At 37.3% G+C, this 21,520-nt stretch overlaps 1 protein-coding gene across 1 annotated transcript; it reads left to right on the top strand.

Annotated features, from left to right (window-relative positions):
• The first annotated feature begins 411 nt into the window (after positions 1 to 411).
• Positions 412 to 19,646, top strand: LOC121420994 (serine proteinase stubble-like). Its single transcript, XM_041615566.1, has 12 exons — positions 412 to 760; positions 1,609 to 1,708; positions 2,553 to 2,862; positions 4,944 to 4,976; positions 6,323 to 6,432; positions 7,383 to 7,450; positions 7,991 to 8,160; positions 8,808 to 9,620; positions 15,432 to 15,615; positions 16,358 to 16,629; positions 16,944 to 17,086; positions 18,124 to 19,646. The coding sequence occupies exons 2-12, from the start codon at positions 1,703 to 1,705 to the stop codon at positions 18,295 to 18,297; spliced, it is 2,283 nt and encodes a 760-aa protein (XP_041471500.1). The 5' UTR covers positions 412 to 760; positions 1,609 to 1,702; the 3' UTR covers positions 18,298 to 19,646.
• Positions 19,647 to 21,520: the final 1,874 nt, after the last annotated feature.

Raw genomic sequence — 21,520 nt, 5'->3', positions numbered from 1 at the left:
AATTCTGAAATTAATTATTGTCCACTCTTTCCAACTTATGAATCTCTGTGAATCTGTTTTCATTCGTTTGTTGATGTATGCCGTCATTTTTTTGCGTGACGTCCTACTTTGATATTTTTACCACAAACCGACTGTCAACCGAGCCGGACCCACTTTTTCTCGTCACGTCAGAGTTGCGTGGCCTGTCAGACCGGTTCGGTTTTGTTGCAGTCATCCGTCCGATGATCCCACTAGATCACAGAGTCGTAAAGTTATTGTGACGTCATTGTTTTTAGTCCAGGCAAGGGGGACACGGTTTGGTGCATCGTAACAATGAGATTCTGTCGGCGCATTTACACACAGAATGTAAAAAAAGCTTCTGGGGTTTTAGTCACGCCCAACTTCATTGAAACTCCTGTGCAAACCGAAAGAACCCCTTTCGTGTGTATGTTTGGTACAAGAGGCACCGACATTCCAAAATATACTACACATTATTCCCAATTAGAACTTTTTAAAAAGGGGTTAACGGGTGGGCGTGTGTAGGGAATTTTCTGTCGATGCCACATACATGATATTCATCTTACAATAAGCCAAGAGTAAATCGCTGTGATTTGTAGCATTCATTATACTTTACTATCCGATTGTCCATGACAAAAAGTGATTATTTGGAATATTGATAGAAAACTATGCAAACTATGCTGAGGCGAGGGAATAACAACCATCATACATGAAGTTGAAATATCTATATGCGACAGACATGACAGAATAAGACTTCTGCTGGGTAAGTTTTCGTAAATGCTTATTTTCATACATTTTATTTCTTTGATCATAATATATCGATTTCAGTAACTGGCACACCTTCGTTTTTCTACTGTAGGGCCTATATAGTATAAATATTAATTTGTCCATAAAATGGGAATTCAAATTGTTCGGATGTTGCGTGACCAATATACACTCTTAAAAAAGAAAGGATAGAAAGGGTTAAATCACCTTTTTGAACATGTTAAAAGGGGCCAAGGAGGCACAGCTTTCATGAGGGTGGAAAACGCAGTTACCCTTGGCGACTTTTCCACCACCCCTTTCATCTTTTGTGTTTTGGAGTGTATTTCGTATGGAATTATACGAGTAGTTGACTTTCTCAGAAGTTTTTTTTTCATAAATAAAGTTGAAAGAAACATAGCCGATGAGTCATCGACCTTGTATTAAAGACTTTTGTACATTCTATATCGACTCTGTCTTAATGGTCTTGATCAGTTGTGGAAATTGCCTTGGAGTATAACACATGTAGGTAGGTGACGATAATGTCGTAGTGTTATTATGTGTGTCTACTTCTGAAAAGTCTGAGTAATGCTCTGATTTTGTCAACAAGGACTTTAATCTCTCCAAAAGAAAGGGGAATTTAACAAAAGCATTGCAAATGTTGACTCAAAAGCTCTAAGACTTACTTATGGAGAAAAAAATGTAGCTCATGACATTGATGTCAAGACAAACTTCTCAAAGTTGCTCGAGAAGAAAGGAAATGACATGGTGTAGCCAACAGCTTAACATGGTGATCTTCTTGTTGTGATCATTGCAGTATTGTATTGATTAGACGACTAAGTTACATTATTCGTATCGTCTTTTACCCAGAAATGAGACTGATGGTTGAACGAGGCATGGGCCAAGAACGGGAATGTGCCTGACATATTTGCTGAAAAGTACAATATAACACTCTTTTACAGATATGAATGTAAGTACAAATTAAATGACTAGAATCGTATGTATCTGTAATTAGTTGTTAAGTATAATCTTGATTTTAAACACGATAAAATCAAAATCTTTAAAGTTTACAATCTTATACTTTTACATATCTCAGAAGAACTTTGTTCTCCTGATATATCAATTATAAACCTCAATATATTAGTTTAGAGTATTATAAGCATAAGTTTGAATATTATAGGCATATTTATAATAGTTGTATAGCATGTTAAGCCTCCGTGTATATTTCCTTAGCTAGGAAGTCTTTACTCAGACAAGATCATTTAATAATGCCCAGGACATCGCCTAATATTTCAATGTGGTACAAACAAGATCTCGATTGTGCTATATGTACGAATGATGAGCCAAGTTACTATTTTACTCCGACAAATTAAGAGGTTATCATAAAAAGAGGTTGGGAAAGATAGAGAAATTCATTTCAAAATATAGAAAGCACTTGAAAAGTAAAAATCTTGCTGTTTTGTATCAATACCCTCTTTAATCCTATGAACGCTTAGTTTTTATATGACAAAATATGAAATGTCAAAGAATGTTTGGAATTTCGTCCCTTACACATCTACAATTTCTACCTCCGGCTCAACTTCTTCTACAGTACAGCATCAGTGTGAAGAAGCGTATTATATCACCAATATTGCATGTAGATATGTTTCATTATACAAATTAATGAGTAATATATATATATGTATGTAAATAATACGTTCATAAAATCTGAAAAGGATAAATGGGTTTCTCATTTAGGATTAATCTCAATTAAAAAAGTGAATAAGATAATAGACTCTTTTTTTACTCTGTTTTACTTTTACTTTTTTACTCAGTGGAAGCGAACTTCTGGAAGCTACAACTTCAACGAAGCCTTCGTGCTTGGCGAGACTATTCAAAAAGGAAAGCATGAGGAAACCATCAAAGAGAGGTCGGAGTCGTTGTCGAGTGTCGAGGACGATGGGCCCGTGGCCAACCCGAGGGGGTTACCTACCAAAGCCGCAAGCATCGACTTCGGAGTGGACGATGATGTCGACGGCGGGAAGCCACTGCGGAATTGTTTCATGGGATGCTTCGTCGTCTTTGTCGTGCTGGCCATGATGACCTGTGTGGGGATTCTTCTCTACTTTATTCTGATTAACACAGGTAAGCGATCACGTGACTCTTGTAGTGAGCATGAGAGACAGTCACACCAACGACACCGACTCCAAAGGCACCGATGTGTTGGCTCAGTTGGTAACCGGTGTGTTGGCTCAGTTGGTAGAGCGTCCGTCTCACAACCGGGAGGTTGGGGGTTCAAACCCCGGCCGCGTCAGACCAAAAGACGTTAAAAGATGGGAGTTGCTGCTTTGGCGTTCAACAATTAAAGGAATAAAGCCTCGTCGATGTGGTGCTGCACGGTGGCTGCCGGGCCCACGATCAATTGGGCAAAGCAAATTTTCGGAGTATTTCATTTCATGTCTATTTCGAACAATAAATAATGGATTTTCATTTTCATGTTATGTCAATGGAAATAACGTTTCATCGGTGTGACATCATGATGCTATTAATGTATAATAGGGGAAGTTCACTCTGAAAGAAAGCTTTGTTGTAAAAAAAAAGCTGAAAAACAGGTAAAACGTATTCATGAAGGTTTGAGGAAAATTCATTAAAGATGAATGAAATTTGGATTTGTGACGTCATAAACGAGCAGCTGCCCCATAAGTTATAAGAAGCATACCATTCATTTTAATGGTCTCTGATGACTTAATTTTGTTTTCTTTTTAGGAACGGCTGTGAAAAGATTTGTCTATTGATATACAATAAAAACCATTTTCAATTTTCTGAGAAAATGACATTTCATTGATTATTTAGCAGGAAAGCTGCTCGCATATTAAGTCACAAATCAAATTATTAAACTTCTCATAACTTTTTTATACTTCGGTGGATTTTTCTCAAACCTTCGGCGATATTTGCTAATATTTTTTCTGCTGTTTTTACAACAAATTCTTTGTCATCGAGGGTGAACTTCCCCTTCATATATAATGATTATCCAGGTATGGAGGATGAAAGCAAGAAAGAAAGAGAGATGGAGAGGGGGTCTGTAAGAAGAGATAGAGAAAAAAAATCAACAAAATTTTAATAAGAATAAGTAAGAGAAGAGGAAGTGGTCTGCAACAACGACAGAGAAGAGGGAGATAAGTTTAGGAAAATAGAAAAAAGGAAGACTAAGAAAAGAAAGACAATTTAAGTGCTGATGATCTCCCTTACACATGACTTGTGTGTAAAACTCCTTTAGGCATGTGATACTTCATTCTTTGAGCCAAGTCGCGATCTCTGAACTGAAGCCTTTGTTTACTTGCTTAATATGCAAAAGAAAAAGACTTTGTACCATGTTTAACAAAGAAATATGAATTCACAATGTGTCCCCTTCTGCAAGCATTCGACTTTTTATCCAGAAAAAAGACATAATTCCTCTGGATAACCAACTCTTCTTTAGAAACAAGTTAAAGAAGATTAAGGTTAAAAGCGCCTTTCCCCCATATGCATTATGCCTTTGTGGGAATTTGCAATTTCAATTTCCTCTTTGCATTCTTTGTATGTTGACAGTAATCGTGTTAGCCTAATACAGGAATTATTTTCTTCTCTTGTGATCTATGGCCTTAGGATAAGAATGGTTCATTAAATATTTGCACTTGTCAGGTTTATGATCATTTATTGTTCTGCAGACTTTACATAGTTGATGCAGCTATTAAACTGATAAAATATCAATCTCTATGCACCCAGAACCTTCACAGAAATTTCAAGCAAGCGGTCTAACTAAAGATTGTAGCTAAAACTTGTGGAAAGCTTGACAAGCTTGTCATACTCTCTAATAAAATGATTAAAATTTACCCAATATTAGAAAGGGGACAAGCGTGCTTACTGTGTAATTTTCCCCCATGGACAAAATGCAAGTTTAAAGGGTAAATTTCAACGCAACATTGCGTAAAATTTACAAAGTATTTGGTATCATTTTACCCACCAAGCTTACATGTATTCCCATTTTTCCCAATATTGGGGAGACTGTTTTTTAGAGTGTAGGCATACAGAGAAATAAGGAATCTTTTATAGAGAACATGAATTGTTTGCTAGCCTACAATCGAACATTATGTGAGTCACCAGCTTGTCGCTAGCTAAAGTTTCTAGCTAGCAGCACTCTGTAGGGTATTGACCGCTTTTGTTTCTTACCTCATCTCTTTGTACAGTATTCGTTGATAGTGACAGCCGGACCCTCACAGGTAAGCGTTACATAAATTTGTTAAACTGAAAGAAAAAAAAAAACATATGCTTACAAGCAATTTTCTTACAAGCAATAGGTAATTGTCTGGAATAAAGCAATTGCTTAAAAAATATTTCCTTATAACTTTTCAAGTTAGGTGTTTTGAACTTGAGTTTGCTATGAATTTTGAGTTTTAGGTTTGCACTTTTAATGAAACACTAGTCAACCTCATCAACCTTGCATCTTAATTTAAAAAAGACTAACAAAATACCATCTGACTATTTTTGCACTCAGAAATGCTCGTTTGCACCCGATAGATACAACTTTGCACTTTTTAGGGTGCATGATATTTTACGTTAAGAGGTAAATAGCTCTTCTCTGTAAACTTTAGGGTGCTCAGTGTACCTGTCTGCATCCTTAAAGATGCTCTTTTACCAACCCCCTTGGCTCAAATTTGAACCCATATTTCTAATTGTATATATATGAAAGACGCATTAAACTTGAGAAAAAAAATGAATCCTGTAAAACAGTAAAATATCAGAAAAAATACTAGAACAGTGATTTGAAAACAAAATATATATTCCTGAACAGAAGAGCTCCCAAAAAATTGTTTGGTATTGGTGACAATTAAGCAGACGAATACATGCTTCAGCCACGTGTGCAACCATAAGCAATCGCAACTGAAATCCGAAGAGCATTTGCATTAGCATTTACTGGGGCGCCAAGTTGTCAGATGATCTGACTCAGACCTGACAACATTCCTTGATTTAGATTGGCTAAGAAGCACAATTCCTATGGCAACTATCGGATAAAATTTTTTGACAGGTCCTTTCATAAACTCTCCCCTGCTCACGCATGCAAATTGAGCAAAATCTATGAGCATATGTATAGATTCTTATGCCATGTATGCTTAAAGGAAATATATTTCTCACTGTCATCTTTTTATTCGCCTGTGGCACTAGCTGCTTTTGATTTAAAAAAAAACAACGCTCAAGGTGGTGCGTAGAAAACTAACAGGAATCGTATGAATATGTGGCTGAGATATATCAAAAGTTAATCTTTCAACCAATTGCTTACTTTTTTTCCAAACTGATTAGCCAAAATGATTAGAAAAATCATTTGATACTTATGCACTTGGTGCATTGTCTTGGTATCTAGACTGCCGTAGTTGCTCTAACAGACCAATCTAACACTAGGCCTATAATGCTGACTCGATGATCAGTTTCAAGAGTTTTTATATATCGATATCATACAACTTTTTGACAAAATAAACAACCGATGGCCTCTGCAGGGCCTCGGACAGGTGGCCAACAATTCAATACATCTAATCTTTTTTCATGTGTGTTCCGTTAAACTTATGCACAGGTCCGTTGACAGTAGAAGGATCCTTACTCTTGAACGAGACTTATCATCCAGATTTGGCCGATCCAGAATCAACGGCTTACAGAGAAATGGAAAATGAATTTACTAGTGCGGTAAGTTACGAGCCAAAGATTCCCAATTAAAGTTGAGAGGCGATTCTGGAAAAGATTTATTTTTGATCAGCAAGCAGCGTGATAATGAAAAATCACGGCGTTATCCGGGCTCGGTAGTCCATTCCAGAATTGATGTCCACACTGAAAAACCTGGGGTGTACTGCCAAAACGCCAGAGTTAATTTAACACCAGCCCGGTGCCTGTCAAAGAAAATACCAGAGAGGTCTTGAAACAGCACAAGTTTGGCTTTGGGCTTACACCAGATAGGCATTTAAATAACACCGGTTAGTGTTGAAACATCATGTTTCATTCCACTTTGCTTGATTTCCCGATGTAGTTACTGGGCCGGTGTTGAAATTAACACTAATATTTTTGCAGTGTATTAAAACTGACACTAGTTGGTGTCCCTAAAAGACCACACCATTTGGTGTTCAGATTACCTCCTAGATATTGAACATAACACCAAAGAGTGTAAAGGTGTAAAGCAAGTCTGTTGTATAAGAGCCATACGTGTTGAACTATATAAACTCCAAAAATTTAACACCGGAGTGGTGTGTCCTTCTATGTAATCAACTATTTTCGCCGTGTACAATAATAGGGAGGGATGAATTGATTGTGCATCAATAAAGTAATAAACTTCTTAATTCCCGAATATATTTAAAGAATATATTCAGTGTCTCTGACATTGAAGCCTGTGGTACAAACGTTAAACGGAAGCTGTGAGATGAGCCCCTGCTCCAGCATCTGCATGAATCTGTGTCCCAAATATTAACATATCTGTATCTCTTTGATGATATAGCAGACCATGCATGCAAGAAACACTTAAAATTTGAAAAATGAAGGAAAAAGATTACGATAGACAAAGAAATTGCCTTAAAATATCACGGCTATGAAATACAATCATGTTATCAACATGAATTAATATGGATAATACTGTGTCTCTTTTACAGATGAGTGGATCGTTTGGAAATAGTTCCCTAGCAGACATTTATGACAGGACGAGAGTTGAGCGCTTCGAGTAAGTTTGCTATTCCATGATTATTCATGTAGAGATACATCTGTAAAGCCTTATATATAATCCATTCATAGTCACTGCGTGGGGATTAAAAAATAAATAGATGATGTAGATAACTTTGCGGCATTTTTAAAAACCTAACTAGTGTCACTCATAGAACCTCAAGGTATGGATGAGAATAGGAAATTCACCAATGTTAACACATCGGACTCAGAAACCAGAGCAACCTAAGAATATTAATCCTTTTTGTTTGAAAACAAGAAAAAGTTGCACACCTTCATTCATTCTAATTATGTTTGTGAACCATAATGTCTATGATAATATTAATTTTGGAATGTACCACTGGGATGAAGGTTGTAAACAGTCATCGAGTTCCTTTCTGGTATTTTAAAGGTCATGTACGCCTGACCTAATCGATTTACGTAACTCCTAACTTTATCCGAACGTGAATATTTTCTTTTGTACCATGGTTATCCAGTCGTAATATAATGTGTTCCACGCTGAGAAACTCTTAACTGTTTGTTTTATTTTTTCACCAATCAGACAAGGAAGCATACGAATAATTTTCACAGTTTTTCTTTCCTCGGCACCGAATGATGCTGTCTCGGAAATGGAAGTCATTGTCGACGTGCAGGTCACAGTCGGCAATGGCATTTCTTCTGGCTTCTTCGACGCTTTTGAAATTTTAGAAGACTCCCTAGAATTTACATCTGGTAAGCCAATGTCTATATCTCAGATCTTTCATAGTATTAAATCATGTTACGTGTCTTTCATTAAACGACAATGGGGAAACCAAAAGCAAGCCAAATTATATTGGAATTGCCTGGAATTAATTTGTGGAACGTTGTGACCCAGTGGTTCTCATGACTTTGAAATAAAGGTCAATGGTTCGAATCCCATCTATAGGCATAATTTCCCTCAGCAAGAATTTGATTCACGTTGTCCTCTACTCGCCCCAGATGAGGTAAATGGGAAATTGGCAGGAATCAAATCCATAATTGAATGCTTGTGCGCTTGTAAAAAAAGGCTTGCCGGGATAAAGCTGGGGTAATTTTTAAGTACTTTGGAAGTAGCAAGAGATGTTAAACGGTACATAATATGCTTATATAAGAAAGAAACATTGTTTCTATTATTATCATTCTTATTATTATTATCATCATTTTTATCATTATTAACATCATCAGTGTTATGTATTTGTTACTATCAAATGAATCATTCTAATAATAGCAGGGCCCGCTGGGAGAACAGTTTTCAGAACTAAAGTACGTGGCTTCCCTGCGTAAATAGATATATATATTATTATTATAAAGATTATTATTATTATTATTCATACGGTAACAATCATCTAATTTCTCCCCAGTAAATCAACAAAGTCAGACGACTGTCAGGCCTCCGATAACGGCCTTCGTCGAATCGACGCCAGAAACAACTGCAATTCATTCTGTAACTAGTCAGGTCATATCGTCATTAAGTACATTGTTCTCAACACCCATAACATCTGTAGGAACAGTAGCACCAACAACTATACCGATCACAACTCGAGGTTTTTCCTCACAAGCACCAGCATTTCCAACTACCAAAGTAATTACAATGTCTCCCCAATCGATCACTTCATCCCCACCTCCCTCAACAAGCGAGGTAGCAGCCACAGCATCAACAATGATTGATGACACAACCGGCACGGATCATCGGACAGCTCAATCATTTCCAACTGATTCACAGACTGTAGGTACCAATTTAGCAAATCTGACTTCAGTATCACCCACGACCGTAAACAACTTAAGCATTCCACCGTCCACAGTCGATGCTACCATTACATCACCTGTGATTCAATCTACAACATCTTCAACGGAAGCAGACCATTCAACACGTACTTTTAATGGTACGTCAACGTTGACTTCACTTCCGGTATCATCAGACACTACCAGCCCTTCAATCACTAGGACAGTATCATCAATGTTAACAACAGAAGCTACAACAGCTACTGTATCTCCTACTAACAGTTCACTTACTACTCTGACAACAGCTTCCCAACGGTCAACCGATCCCGCCACACAAACGACCGCAGACGGCTCCACATCCTCAAATACAAACACGAGGTCATCGTCATCGACAACCTCAGGAATGGAAGCGAATGTTACAAGACAACCAAAGATTCATCCGGCTTTACCAGGTATCTTTGAATTTCATTTGACTTTCAGATCCCCTTTGTGATGGGTGATGGTGATGGGTCTAAATCAGGGGCCTGGGAACGACTAAGAAACAGCGGGTGATGGTTTAAGTTTCCATCCGAAATAGGCGAGGGTCATTGTCTTAATGATGCATATCATAAAGTGATGGTGATTTAAAATAAGAGGATTCTTCTTTTTCATCGGATGAATAGCCTAAACTTGTATAGTCAAGTCCGGATTTGAGAAAAGTAGGCTGCCGTGGGCAAATCGTGTTAATGCTGAATTAAGAAGTGTTTTAACATAATATGAAGGCGCTGAGTCCAAATATGCTGTTTGCCAACGTTGAAGTTTATGTTAAAATCCTCAAAATTGCAAAACAATATGGCTGCCATTTTGAAGCATTTTTTCTCTCTTTAACCCCCCAAAACCTGCAACAAAAATGTTTGTCAACTTTTTCTGGTACTATTTGATGTCAGGAATAACATATTAAAAATCTACCAGAATCCGCATCCGGGAAAGTGGTATTTTCAGGATGGCATCTAAGATGACCGCCATTCACTGAAAAGTAACATAACCAAACTCTTTTTTCAACCTAGGCATCCCTTTCCGATGCTTATTCAATGGTATAAGGGGTAAAATGTCTACTGATACAGGTAGAGTGAACACTAACACTCCAGGTTACTTCGAAATTCAAGATGGCGTGTAAAATGGCCCCATAGCCTAAATATTCACAATTCATCTATTTCCTATTTTGGTGTCTTTAATTCTGGTTTTATTCAATGGTTGTATTAAAGCCCAAGAAGTAATTTGGGGTAGGTAACAAGGGCAGTCAGCGATCCAATATATGTAAAAAATCCAAGATAGCTGTCAAAATTTGAGTCTTAAATTGCAGTTGTTATCTAAAACCCCTAAAAACAGACATAATTTGTTTAATATCCGGCTGGGAAATATGATTTTGGTGTCTAATCAATGGTTTAAAGGGTCAAGTAATACGTCAGGAAAAGTTACAAGGACACAGTCATTGGTCCTGTATGTCCAAAAATCCAAGTTGGTTTGCAAAAATGGAGTTTAAAATGTCTGTCATCAATTACAAACCGACACAGTTTGTTCAATAACCGCCTGGAGAATATGATTATCGTGTATAACCCATGGTTCAAAGGGTCGAATATTACATTGGGATTAGTTACAATGACACTTAGTGGTTCCAGTATGTCAAAACAAAATAAAGATGGCTTCCAAAATTGGAGTTTACAATAATTGTTTTTAGCCAAAAATGACATAGTTTGTTTAATATCCGCCTGGGGTATATGATTTTGGTCTTTAACCCATGGTTTAAAGGGTTAAGTAATACATTAAGACAAGCTACAAGGATATTCAGTGTTTCACCATGTTCAAAAATCCAAGATGGCTTCCAAAATGGAGTCTAAAATGGTTGTTGTTAACAAAAATCTGACATAGTTTGTTCAATATCCACCTGGGATATATGATGATGTTGTCTAACCCTTGATTTAAAGGGTCAAGTATTACATGAGAATAAGTTACAAGGACAATCAATGGTCCTGTATGTCCAGAATTCCAAGAGGAGGAGTCAAAGATGACTGCTTTTACTTCAAATTTGACATAGTTCATTTATAATCCACCTAGTTGATATGATTTTTTACGTCTACATTATGATTTAAAGGGTTAAATAATAATCTTGTATCAGTTTCAATGGTATGAAGTAGTCCATTTTGCCTAAAACCTCAAAATGGCTTCCAAATTGCGACTCAATGAGTCCCATCACATAGTAATATGAAAAAATATTTGATGTCTACGCTATTGTGGTTCGAAGGATCAAATAATACATCTGGACGCGCGTTTCCGTTTTACACCCTGGCGAAGGCATTTTCCGGAAAAGTAGCCAAAAAGCGACTAGTGAAGAATCAGCTGGGCGCGCGATCCAAAGTCCGCACCGAACAGAACATACCGTACTTGCAAATGCAACTGAGCTTATACTCTCCAGGTTCAATACGAATGTCTGCCTTGATCATTTGCCTTGCCGATTTGCTGATGTCTGTCTTTCTCTCTATCTGTCTATATATCTATCTCTCAAATTCTATCTCTATAACTGCAGTATCTATCTATCTAATAATCTTCTCTGTCTCTCTCATTCTTTATCTAACATCTATCTATCTCAAATTCTCTATCTCTATCTATCCATCCATCTGTCTGTCTTTCTCTATTTCTCTCTATCTATTTTTTAACTAGAGTATCGATCTATCTGTTAATAATCTTCTCTGTCTCTCTCATTCTTTAATTATAAAATATCTCTCTCTATCTCTCATCTATCTATCCATCTGTCTGTCTTTCTCTATATCTATATATCTATCTGTTAATTTGTCTACCTTCTCTGTCTCTCTCATTCTTTATCTTTCTATCTATCTATCTATCTCCTTAATTCTCTAGCATCATTCTGTCTGTCTTTTTTTCTCGCTTTCTCTTTGTCCGTCCATATTTTTATCTACAACATCTCTCCCTCTCTCTATCTATCTATCCTTCTCTCTCTCTTTCTCTCTCTCCCCCTCTCGCTCCCTCTATATATCGACCTCTCTGTCTCTCCCCCTCTCTCTCTATTTATCTTTCTATCCATCCATCTCTCCCGCTTTCTCTCTCTTTCTATCTATCTATCCACCTCTCTCTCTCTTCCTCTCTCTCTATTTCTATCTATCTATCTATCTATACAGTGCGTATCAAAAAAAAGTTTACAGTGTGAAAAAGTCTGGGGAATTTAAAAGCATACAACATGTGGGTAATTTTTGCACATATAATCTTAGGTTTTGGTCTCATCTATCCAATGAAAGTAAAAATTTTGTCAGAATGTTACTCTTTAGTGAGCACTGTCCATTTCTGTAAAGCTCGCAGAAATCTGTTCGCGCAGAAATGCTCGTTTTCATGCTGTGTCAAGGGGAAAGGACGAAATCAAACTTACCCTACAAAAGATTTATCATACATTTCCCTTGCACTTTAAGTCATTTGAAATAAAACGGATACATTCCAGCATTTTGTAACAAGTTTGCCACTCATAGTGAAATTTCAACTCTTATTAAGCACAACCTTTACCCTATTTGCGCCAGCTGGATCTGAGGACATAACTGAATCTGAAGAAAAGTTTATATCAGACATCTCCAGCATTTTTTCACTAAGTTTTTATAATTGAAAGTGGGATTACATTTCATTTTTCATTTAATACTTGTTTCTCCAAACTATTCTCGAGTTTACCAATGATAAACATAATGGAAATCAAGCTTAAGCCATTCCATGTAAATCACACCTCAGTGTAAAGCAAATATCGTCACGATGGGCTCGGTGTATGGGGTAGTGGGGTGGGGTGAAATGCACTCTTCGAAGTGTTTTGGGCAAGGAAACAAGTCTAACAAGGTAGAAGATATCTTCAAATTAATTTTACTAGCTAAATTCCATGTGTTCTTCATGATTACGGTCTACTTTTATTCGCATTACTATTTCAATGTTCTGCGCAAATCATTTTTCACTATTCAAAATTAAGTGGTGCTCACTCAAGCAGAAATATTTTTCGACAGTTATATCGTTATTTGCTTTAATGGACCTGTACCAATGTTAAACTGTGGCAAAATCTTCGAGAAATTACTAACGCATAATTTTACAGGATTTTTTCAAAGTGTAAACTTTTTTTTGATACGCACTGTATATCTGTATATCTTGTCTCTGTCTATTTATCAGTCTTCTATATCTATCTTTCGGCAGCTTCTAAGTGTATCAATCCATCAAACTTCTATTTGTCTTTCCATTATAAGTATCTGGGTTTTATTTTATTTTGTCTGTCATTCTATTCATTTAGTTAATAATTTATTTTTAGAAAAAAAACTATCATAAACAACGCGACTGCAAAAGCATGTTCGGATTTGACTCCTGACTGCCGCTCTCTCTGTACATGAAGTGCCGAGGAACTCTGTGCTCTGATCAGTAACTGTGCAAATTGCATGCGGTGGTGGACTCGCCTGTGTCGCACGCTGCATGCAACCAGCGACGTGTGTAGACTCTTCACTAGTCGCTTTTTGGCTACTTTTCCGGAAAATGCCTTCGCCAGGGTGTAAAACGGAAACGCGCCATCTGCGCAAGTAACAAGAATAGTCAGTTTAATTTTATGTCTAAAAAATCAGTAATGACTTCTAAAATTACGTAAAAGTGACTGCTGTTCCTGACTCATGAAACCTTAGGACAGTCAGCAGCACTTAAGTGTCTTGTCTTGAATTATTTATCAGTGAGTTATAGTACTTTTTAGGTGAAAGTGTACCCAATTATGTTTTTCGGTCGGTTTTTACGTATTGTTGCACCATGGTCTAATTTTGTAACTTGTAACACTTGTTTTATGAGCCTTAAAAATAACAGATACACCAAAATAATGTCTATACATGGGATAATAATGAAGTTGTGCCATTTTTGTATCAATGGGGGCCAACTTGAATGCAAATTTGCGAGCCTTCAATGTTTTGATAAAATGGACAGCAGCATATCCTTGTAATTAGTCACAAACTTTATAATTTGACCCTTGAAATCATGCTAGGGAAAGACACAAAAATGTCACTGCTACACATTTTATTTATGCACGTTGCATCAAATTTTTAAGAAACAGCAACCATTTTTTTTAACCCATCGTGATTTTTTTGACAATCGGCACCACTGACAAACCTTGACAGTTTTTCAATGTACATTTTTCCCTTTGAACCATGATGTTCTTTTTTGTTGACGCCATTATAGACGCCATTTTAAAAGGTCATTGGATTCTCTGGCACACTCACTGTCAATCTTGTAAACAGATTTTTGTCTAATTTTTTGACGCTAGAGTAAGCAATAGATGATTTACTTTAAATTTTGGGGTTGATAGTACTACGAATACTGTTCTGGACGCCATCTTGGATTTCCAGGTATCCCGGATGACATTTTCTTCATACTATAACCTGTCTCAATAGATTTTGTTTAACCCATAGTTTCATCAAATAGATACCTATTAAGAAGGAGTTTTGACAATTCAAAAACTTAACATTCGATAAGATTTTATGTTGACTTTGCCGCCGCCAAAGTGATTGCTGCCGTCTGTTATGCTGGTGAGGAAAAAACGGCGAACAATTTGAAGTTATCACAATATGGTTTTGCCAACTTCCCCCTCAAAATATCAAATATTTGTCCATTTCATTCATTAATCAACAACCGTGAATCATGGCAGCCATCTCGGAATTAAAGATGGCTGACGAATCAATCGGAAGTTTGAGGTCTGCATCCCTGGATATAAAAAATATAGCATAGACCATAATTTCTGGAACATAATCACCCATAGAAATGATTTAATAGGGGAAACCGCATTCTAGATATCGCCATTTTTTTTACCGATTTTTTGATGAAAACGTCGGAATGAAGTTTGGCAAACAACATTTTTGGATTCAGCACCCCTGAATTACCTCAAAACTATTGATAAATCAACATTAACACAAAATGCCTCAAGAACTTTTTCTGAGCACACTTTGAAAATCTGGACCTGACTAGTAAAGTGTTTTTAATGGACAATCTACACAGTTTACGTATTTGATTGTCTAATAATGTAACTGATGGTGCCAAGTCGAAACAAAGACATGGGTGGGATGTGGCTTGGGTACCAAATAAAGACAGATGGAGGGACATGGGTGGTCTTTTCGAAAAGAAATCAGCTTACCAGTCATGGGTAACATCCTCGTTGGTTGTTTCGTTAACCTTTCTTGTTTTTGGTCATCAACCACGTTTATCCCTCTCTCAATCGATAGATACGTGTGGTGCTCCATCAGCACTGAATGATAGCACTACCGGTGGTACAGCCCGAATCGTTGGTGGGACTCTAGCACCAAACGGGAAGTGGCCGTGGATGGGTTCGCTTCGGAGCGGAAGATCACACCAGTGTGGCGCCGTCTTGATACATCAAGAATGGGCCATTACGGCTGCTCATTGTGTGTAAGTACCACGACATTTATAATTATATACCTTGTAAAAACACCTACCTAGTAAAATCCAAGACATGCATCTACAATAGGTTATGGGGTGTTGCAAGACACTTGCAATCAATTGCAAGTCGATTTATTCGGTCTGCAAATGATTATTAATTGCAAATTTATTCTTGATTGCTGATATGCTTCTTGGAGCAAGAAGCGAAAAATGATATTGCTACAGCTGGTATATCAATTGTAAAGCAGCATTTGAAATTTCCAGTTTATTTCAAATAATTTTTTGCAACATCCATCTAGAGACAACAGCAGGAAGAATCACTCTGATAATAATTAGAGCAGCCTACTGGAAGTTGGTCTCTGTTGGAAATGTTACTGCGGCAGTTGGCAAAATGATTCAAAATCCTGATGCCAATCATGGCACAAGGGTAAATCTTTCGGTATAATAGGATTAATAAAATAAATTTACATTAGATAACTCTGAACTAATTACTGTCTAAAATGCAATTGGAAAACGGTTAAAATGAGATTACCCCAAATCTCACTAGGAGCTTCTAAAGTCGAGGAGTAGCCTTTCGTTGAATTCAGTGAAACAAATCGGCGAAAAATGTTCCAAGTTCGAACTGAGGTTTGGATCGAAGACGCATTTAGATTTAGGAAGTTATTCCATAGCGGATTGCTATAACGTATAAATTTGAAATCATGATTCCTTCCATAAGTGACATTTGTCTATTATGTTCATTCGAAAACAGAGGATTCTTTGATAACATCGTTCTTGGGGACAATGATCTCGCTGGCACCACAGACACCTCGCCATACCGGGTTGAGCGAAACATCCAACATTTTTCAAATCCAGACTTCAACCCCGTAAACGATGACGGTGACATTGCCCTAGTCCGCCTTACGGAACCCGTGGAGTTCAACGATTACGTCCAACCTCTCTGCATCAATACGTTGACGACGGAAATGACGTCATTCAATAACTGCTTCGTCAGCGGATGGGGCACTGATGACATCGATGTTCGTAAGTTTCAAGCGGTTCACTGGCTAAACTTTCATTCAAGTCTTAATGTGTGAAAAAGAACCTTGATACTCATTGCAATAGCGATTTATGGCTGCATTTCTCGAGGCAGAGATCCTACCGAGTCAAACACAAGAAAATAAAAGCAAACTAACTCATCGGATTTTTTTTTTGGTGATTCATAACTGTGTGCACCTGCTAATTTCCATTTCTTCCACATTTTATTTTCAGTCCTTACCAATATCCTGATCCAATCGACTTTGAAAGATGATTATGTCTACTATAATTGTTCATATCTACAATTGATTATCTTTCAGAAGCATCAATGAGATATCTAATGGACGCCAATATTCAGATGTTTAACAGGAGTATTTGTAGCCAGTGGTACACTGATATCCACGCCATTACTAATCAACATATATGTGCAGGAGAAGAAAACGGTCGTAGGGACTCTTGTTCGGTAAGGGGCATTTAATTTGACTTCTTTAAAATAACACAGGTTTAAAGTGATGTCACTTAAAAGTGATAAAGTTGAGATGTGATTTACATTCTCTAAATCTAAACTGCATTTTCAGTTCCTGCCATCATGAGGGTTGTAGAACGGAATGTGCCAAAGGCCAGTGTTGTGTCCGAGGCCAAGGCCGGATTACCCGAGGACAAGGCCAAGGCGGGATTGCCCAAGCCAAGGACAAGGCCAAGGCTGGAATGGTCGAGGCCAGAGCGATACGAACAGTATATGCATGCACACGTGCGTTGCAAAGTCGAGTCTCCGTTACGGCCTCGACCTCCCGGCCTCGACCAGGCATCGACCGACCTTGACCAGAGAATTGCGTCCGAGGCCGAGGATTAAGTCGTGTCCTGGAGGCCGAGGTCGATTTTGCGGTCTCGAGGCCGGCCTTGAGACCCACAACACTGGAAAAAGCACTGCAAGGCCAAATAAGTTCAGATAAATTTCATTAAGTACCTGGTAGTATACTGATTATGTTTCTTGCTATGTCATGAGCTTCGAAACACAACAATTATGATTTCCTTTCTCCTCTCTCTATCCCCATCCCCTTTTTCTCAAAAGATTTACATTTAACAGGAAGACATGTTATTAAACTTACTTGTATACTCTTTAATTTAAATTAAGTTTGTACGATGAAAAGGTATGAATTTGGTCATACTCCTGAAAGAGAAAAATGTTTTTTTTCCCCGAGGCAATTTATTCAATTCCAACAAAAAGTTGTTTTTTGTTATTCATCGTGGTCATGTTCCATATCAACACATAATCATATAAAGATATATTCCACTTAGGGCCTAGAGTATTGTCGTTCTTTGTCTACATTTGCGATTATACTCCGCTATCTTCAAATAACCATTTAAGGATATCGAAAACTGAGTAAGCGATCCGAAGGTACAGATTTTAAGGAATGGTGACATTGTTAGAATGACCTTAATAAATATCATGATTTGACAACAAAAAACTTGTTTCCTTATTTTTCTTTTTACTACCAGGGTGACAGCGGTGGCCCCCTTCAATGCCAGGATGACCAGGGAATATGGTACTTATTGGGTGTGGTCAGCTTTGGTCAGGGCTGTGGTGAGGAAAGACTGCCCGGTGTCTATACCAGGATATCTACGCAAATATCATTCCTTCAGGGCATATTAGACACAAATTTAAAATCATGACCATGTATTTGTAAGATGTAGCAATATTATGCAATTGGTTCATTGTCATGTCATCTTACGTAAAGAAGGTGGAAAATTGCTTTTAATTTTTTTGTGTTATTGTTTTTTTAGGAGATGAGCATTGGTTGGAAACGAAAAAAAATTGGTTGATTTTTCGGTGAAATAAATTTCATGGAAATTTTTACCTAACATCTGATCCATGCTTATTTTTTCATGAACATGGAAATTCCTTTACCAGAATTAGACAAAACGAGGTATGTTTCTCTAATTTGATATACAATTTAAGAGATGTTCATTTGTACGGAAATACTCATAACATTCTAATTGCTTCGGTTGGATAATTGAAATACCCGTTCTTTCATCTGTTATAGGCCTAATTTACTCAGACCTACATGTACCATCAGACCTACCTTCGACTTTGTAGTTATCTTACGATTAGGGAAGAAATTGATTACTGAACTACGTGGAAATTGCACTTGATACTTATAACTTGCAAATACACAACGGGTAAAGACTCGTCTTTCAATCTGAGGGACGTGGGCTCGATTCTCAGCCATGCCACGTTTTCATTCAGCAAGAAATTTAACCACATTGTGTTTCACTCAACCCATGTGAGGTAAGTGGGTACCGGCAGGAAGTTATTCCTCAAAAAGCTGTGAGCACCGGAATTGGTAGACTAGCTCAGTCGGGGTAAGGAGCGCCTTGAGCTCATAAGAACGTAGATACGTGCGATATATAAATCCTATATCCTATTCAGGAGTAAAAAAATCGAACCATAATTGTACCTATATATATTTCAGAGCCATGTATGTAACCATTCACGTGTTTCAATATCATGATGCTATTAAGATGGTAATGCAAACCTAACCACCCCATTCACAGCTGTTTCGAAGAAACATGAGTGTACGCAAAAACTGAGGACAGTTGTCATTATATAATCTTATATCAAGATCTGGTACATTTACATAAGCTAAGCATTGTGAAATAATAATATATCTAAGTTTTAAAAACGGTTATACTGGAGAACACCAACAGATAATGAGCACACATGGGACAGTGTATCATTATGTAGTGGGACCCGAAATCTGGCTCGAATCCCATGCTAAACTTTTCAGTTAGGACATAATTTAAGAAATCCTTTGCCACGTAGTTTTTATTTGTACATACAAACACTTGGGTGGCAATTTTATTAGATTCTTGCACGAACTCATTTTTAAACGATGTCTGGCATCTTTTTATAAGTGATATTCATTTTTATATTCGTCATGAGAAGGAAAGCCTGATTCATAATTATACTGATAAAAGTTTTGATATTTAACTTGATATAAAGATGTATGGGTACCCCTGCTGGTACACAGCAAAAACTGTGGTGTTAACCGGTGTACATAGAGGACCACACCAGTTATTTTACGCCGGTGTTAAAATGGTGGTGTTAGTTTTACACCTATAGGTGTTATTACAACACATTTGGTTATTACATTTACACTCTTTGGTGTTATGTTCAATCTTTGGGGTGTAATTTTAACACCACAGGGTGTGGTCCTCTATTAACACCAATTGGTGTCAGTTTTAACACCACAGTTTTTACAGTGTAAATTGCCAATTTGTCTATTGCAAACTCGTCTACTTACCACATCGTCTTCTTTCATTTTGTCTAATGCTATTCCGTCCATCAACCATTTGGTCCGACCATCATATCGTCTATGACCATTTCCTATCATAACCAGTTGGTCTAATATCAGTTTCATTTGCATTCATTTTGCACAATATTATTATCACCTAGTCCAATAAGACCAAATGGTATATATACTAAATGGCTATTGAACCAACTGGTTATTAGACGGAATGGTGAGTGGACGAAATTGCAATTAGTCCATGTGAATAGTGGACAAACTGATGGTAGACCAGCTGATAGAAGGCGAGTTGGCAATTGGACCAACTGGCATTAGACCAATTTGAAACAAACCTCCCTCCTGTTATCTTGTTAATCAAAGTTTTAAATTGTATATTTCTTAATTTCTTATCAGGGATGAATAATATTGAATAAAAACACTGTTTACCATGAATAAATAAATCCGCCAAGTTTAGTCAATTCATTAATGTTATGAGAATAGGCCTGTATGAAAGTAGATATTTTTCTCTTTTTTGTGAGATTTAAGTTTAGAAGAAGCCGTCTCAACTCTCTAGTGATTGAGAGCATTGGCGAAATGAACACGACGCACACACACAAAGAAATAATAAGGGAGCCAGGCAAGGAGTGTGGGGCAAAGATAATAAAGAGCTGCGAGAAAGGGAAGAGCGAGCAAAAATTGTGACAAAAATTTTAGAACTGTAATTTTGTGATTTGTGTTTTACATAACATACAAAAAATGATATCACATTTCACCCCTCTTCCTTTCTATTTCATTTTTGTCTCACCTGCGAAGCAAAGTGAGACTATAGGCGCCGCTTTTCCGACGGCGGCGGCGGCGGCGTCAACATCAAATCTTAACCTGAGGTTAAGTTTTTGAAATGACGTCATAACTTAGAAAGTATATAGACCTGGTTAATAAAACTTGGCCATAAGGTTAATCAAGTATTACTGAACATCCTATTAGAGTTTCATGTCACATGACCAAGGTCAAAGGTCATTTAGGGTCAATGAACTTAGACCATGTTGGAGGAATCAACATCGAAATCTTAACCCGAGGTTAAGTTTTTGAAATGTCATCATAACTTAGAAAATATATGGACCTAGTTCATGAAACTTGGACATAAGGTTAATCAAGTATCACTGAACATCCTACATGAGGTTCACGTCACATGACCAAGGTCAAAGGTCATTTAGGGTCAATGAACTTTGGCCAAATTGGGGATATCTGTTGATTTCCCCTCATAACTTTGAAAGTTTATGGATCTGATTCATGAAACTTGGACATAATAGTAATCAAGCATCACTGAAAATTTTGTGCAAGTTTCAGGTCTCATGATTAAGGTCAAAGGTCATTTAGGGTCAATGAACTTTACTGAATCGGGGGTATCTGTTGAATTACCATCATAACTTTGAAAGTTTATTGGTCTAGTTCATTAAACTTGGACATTAGAGTAATCAAGTATCACTGAACATCCTGTGCGCGTTTCAGGTCACATGACCAAGGTCAAAGGTCAATGAACTTTGGCCGAATTGGGTGTATCTGTTGAATTACCATCATAACTTTGAAAGTTTATGGATCTGATTCATGAA

The sequence above is a fragment of the Lytechinus variegatus genome, chromosome 1 (assembly GCF_018143015.1).
Source record: "Lytechinus variegatus isolate NC3 chromosome 1, Lvar_3.0, whole genome shotgun sequence".
NCBI lineage: Eukaryota > Metazoa > Echinodermata > Echinoidea > Temnopleuroida > Toxopneustidae > Lytechinus > Lytechinus variegatus.
This window is presented reverse-complemented; position numbering and strand designations above follow the sequence as displayed.

What these genes read in the sequence shown, in the direction of transcription:
- LOC121420994 (XM_041615566.1), top strand. An exon ending in GATTCATCCGGCTTTACCAG is followed by an intron (nt 9,621 to 15,431) that starts GTATCTTTGAAT and finishes CTCAATCGATAG; the next exon opens with ATACGTGTGGTGCTCCATCA. An exon ending in GTCGTAGGGACTCTTGTTCG is followed by an intron (nt 17,087 to 18,123) that starts GTAAGGGGCATT and finishes TTTTACTACCAG; the next exon opens with GGTGACAGCGGTGGCCCCCT.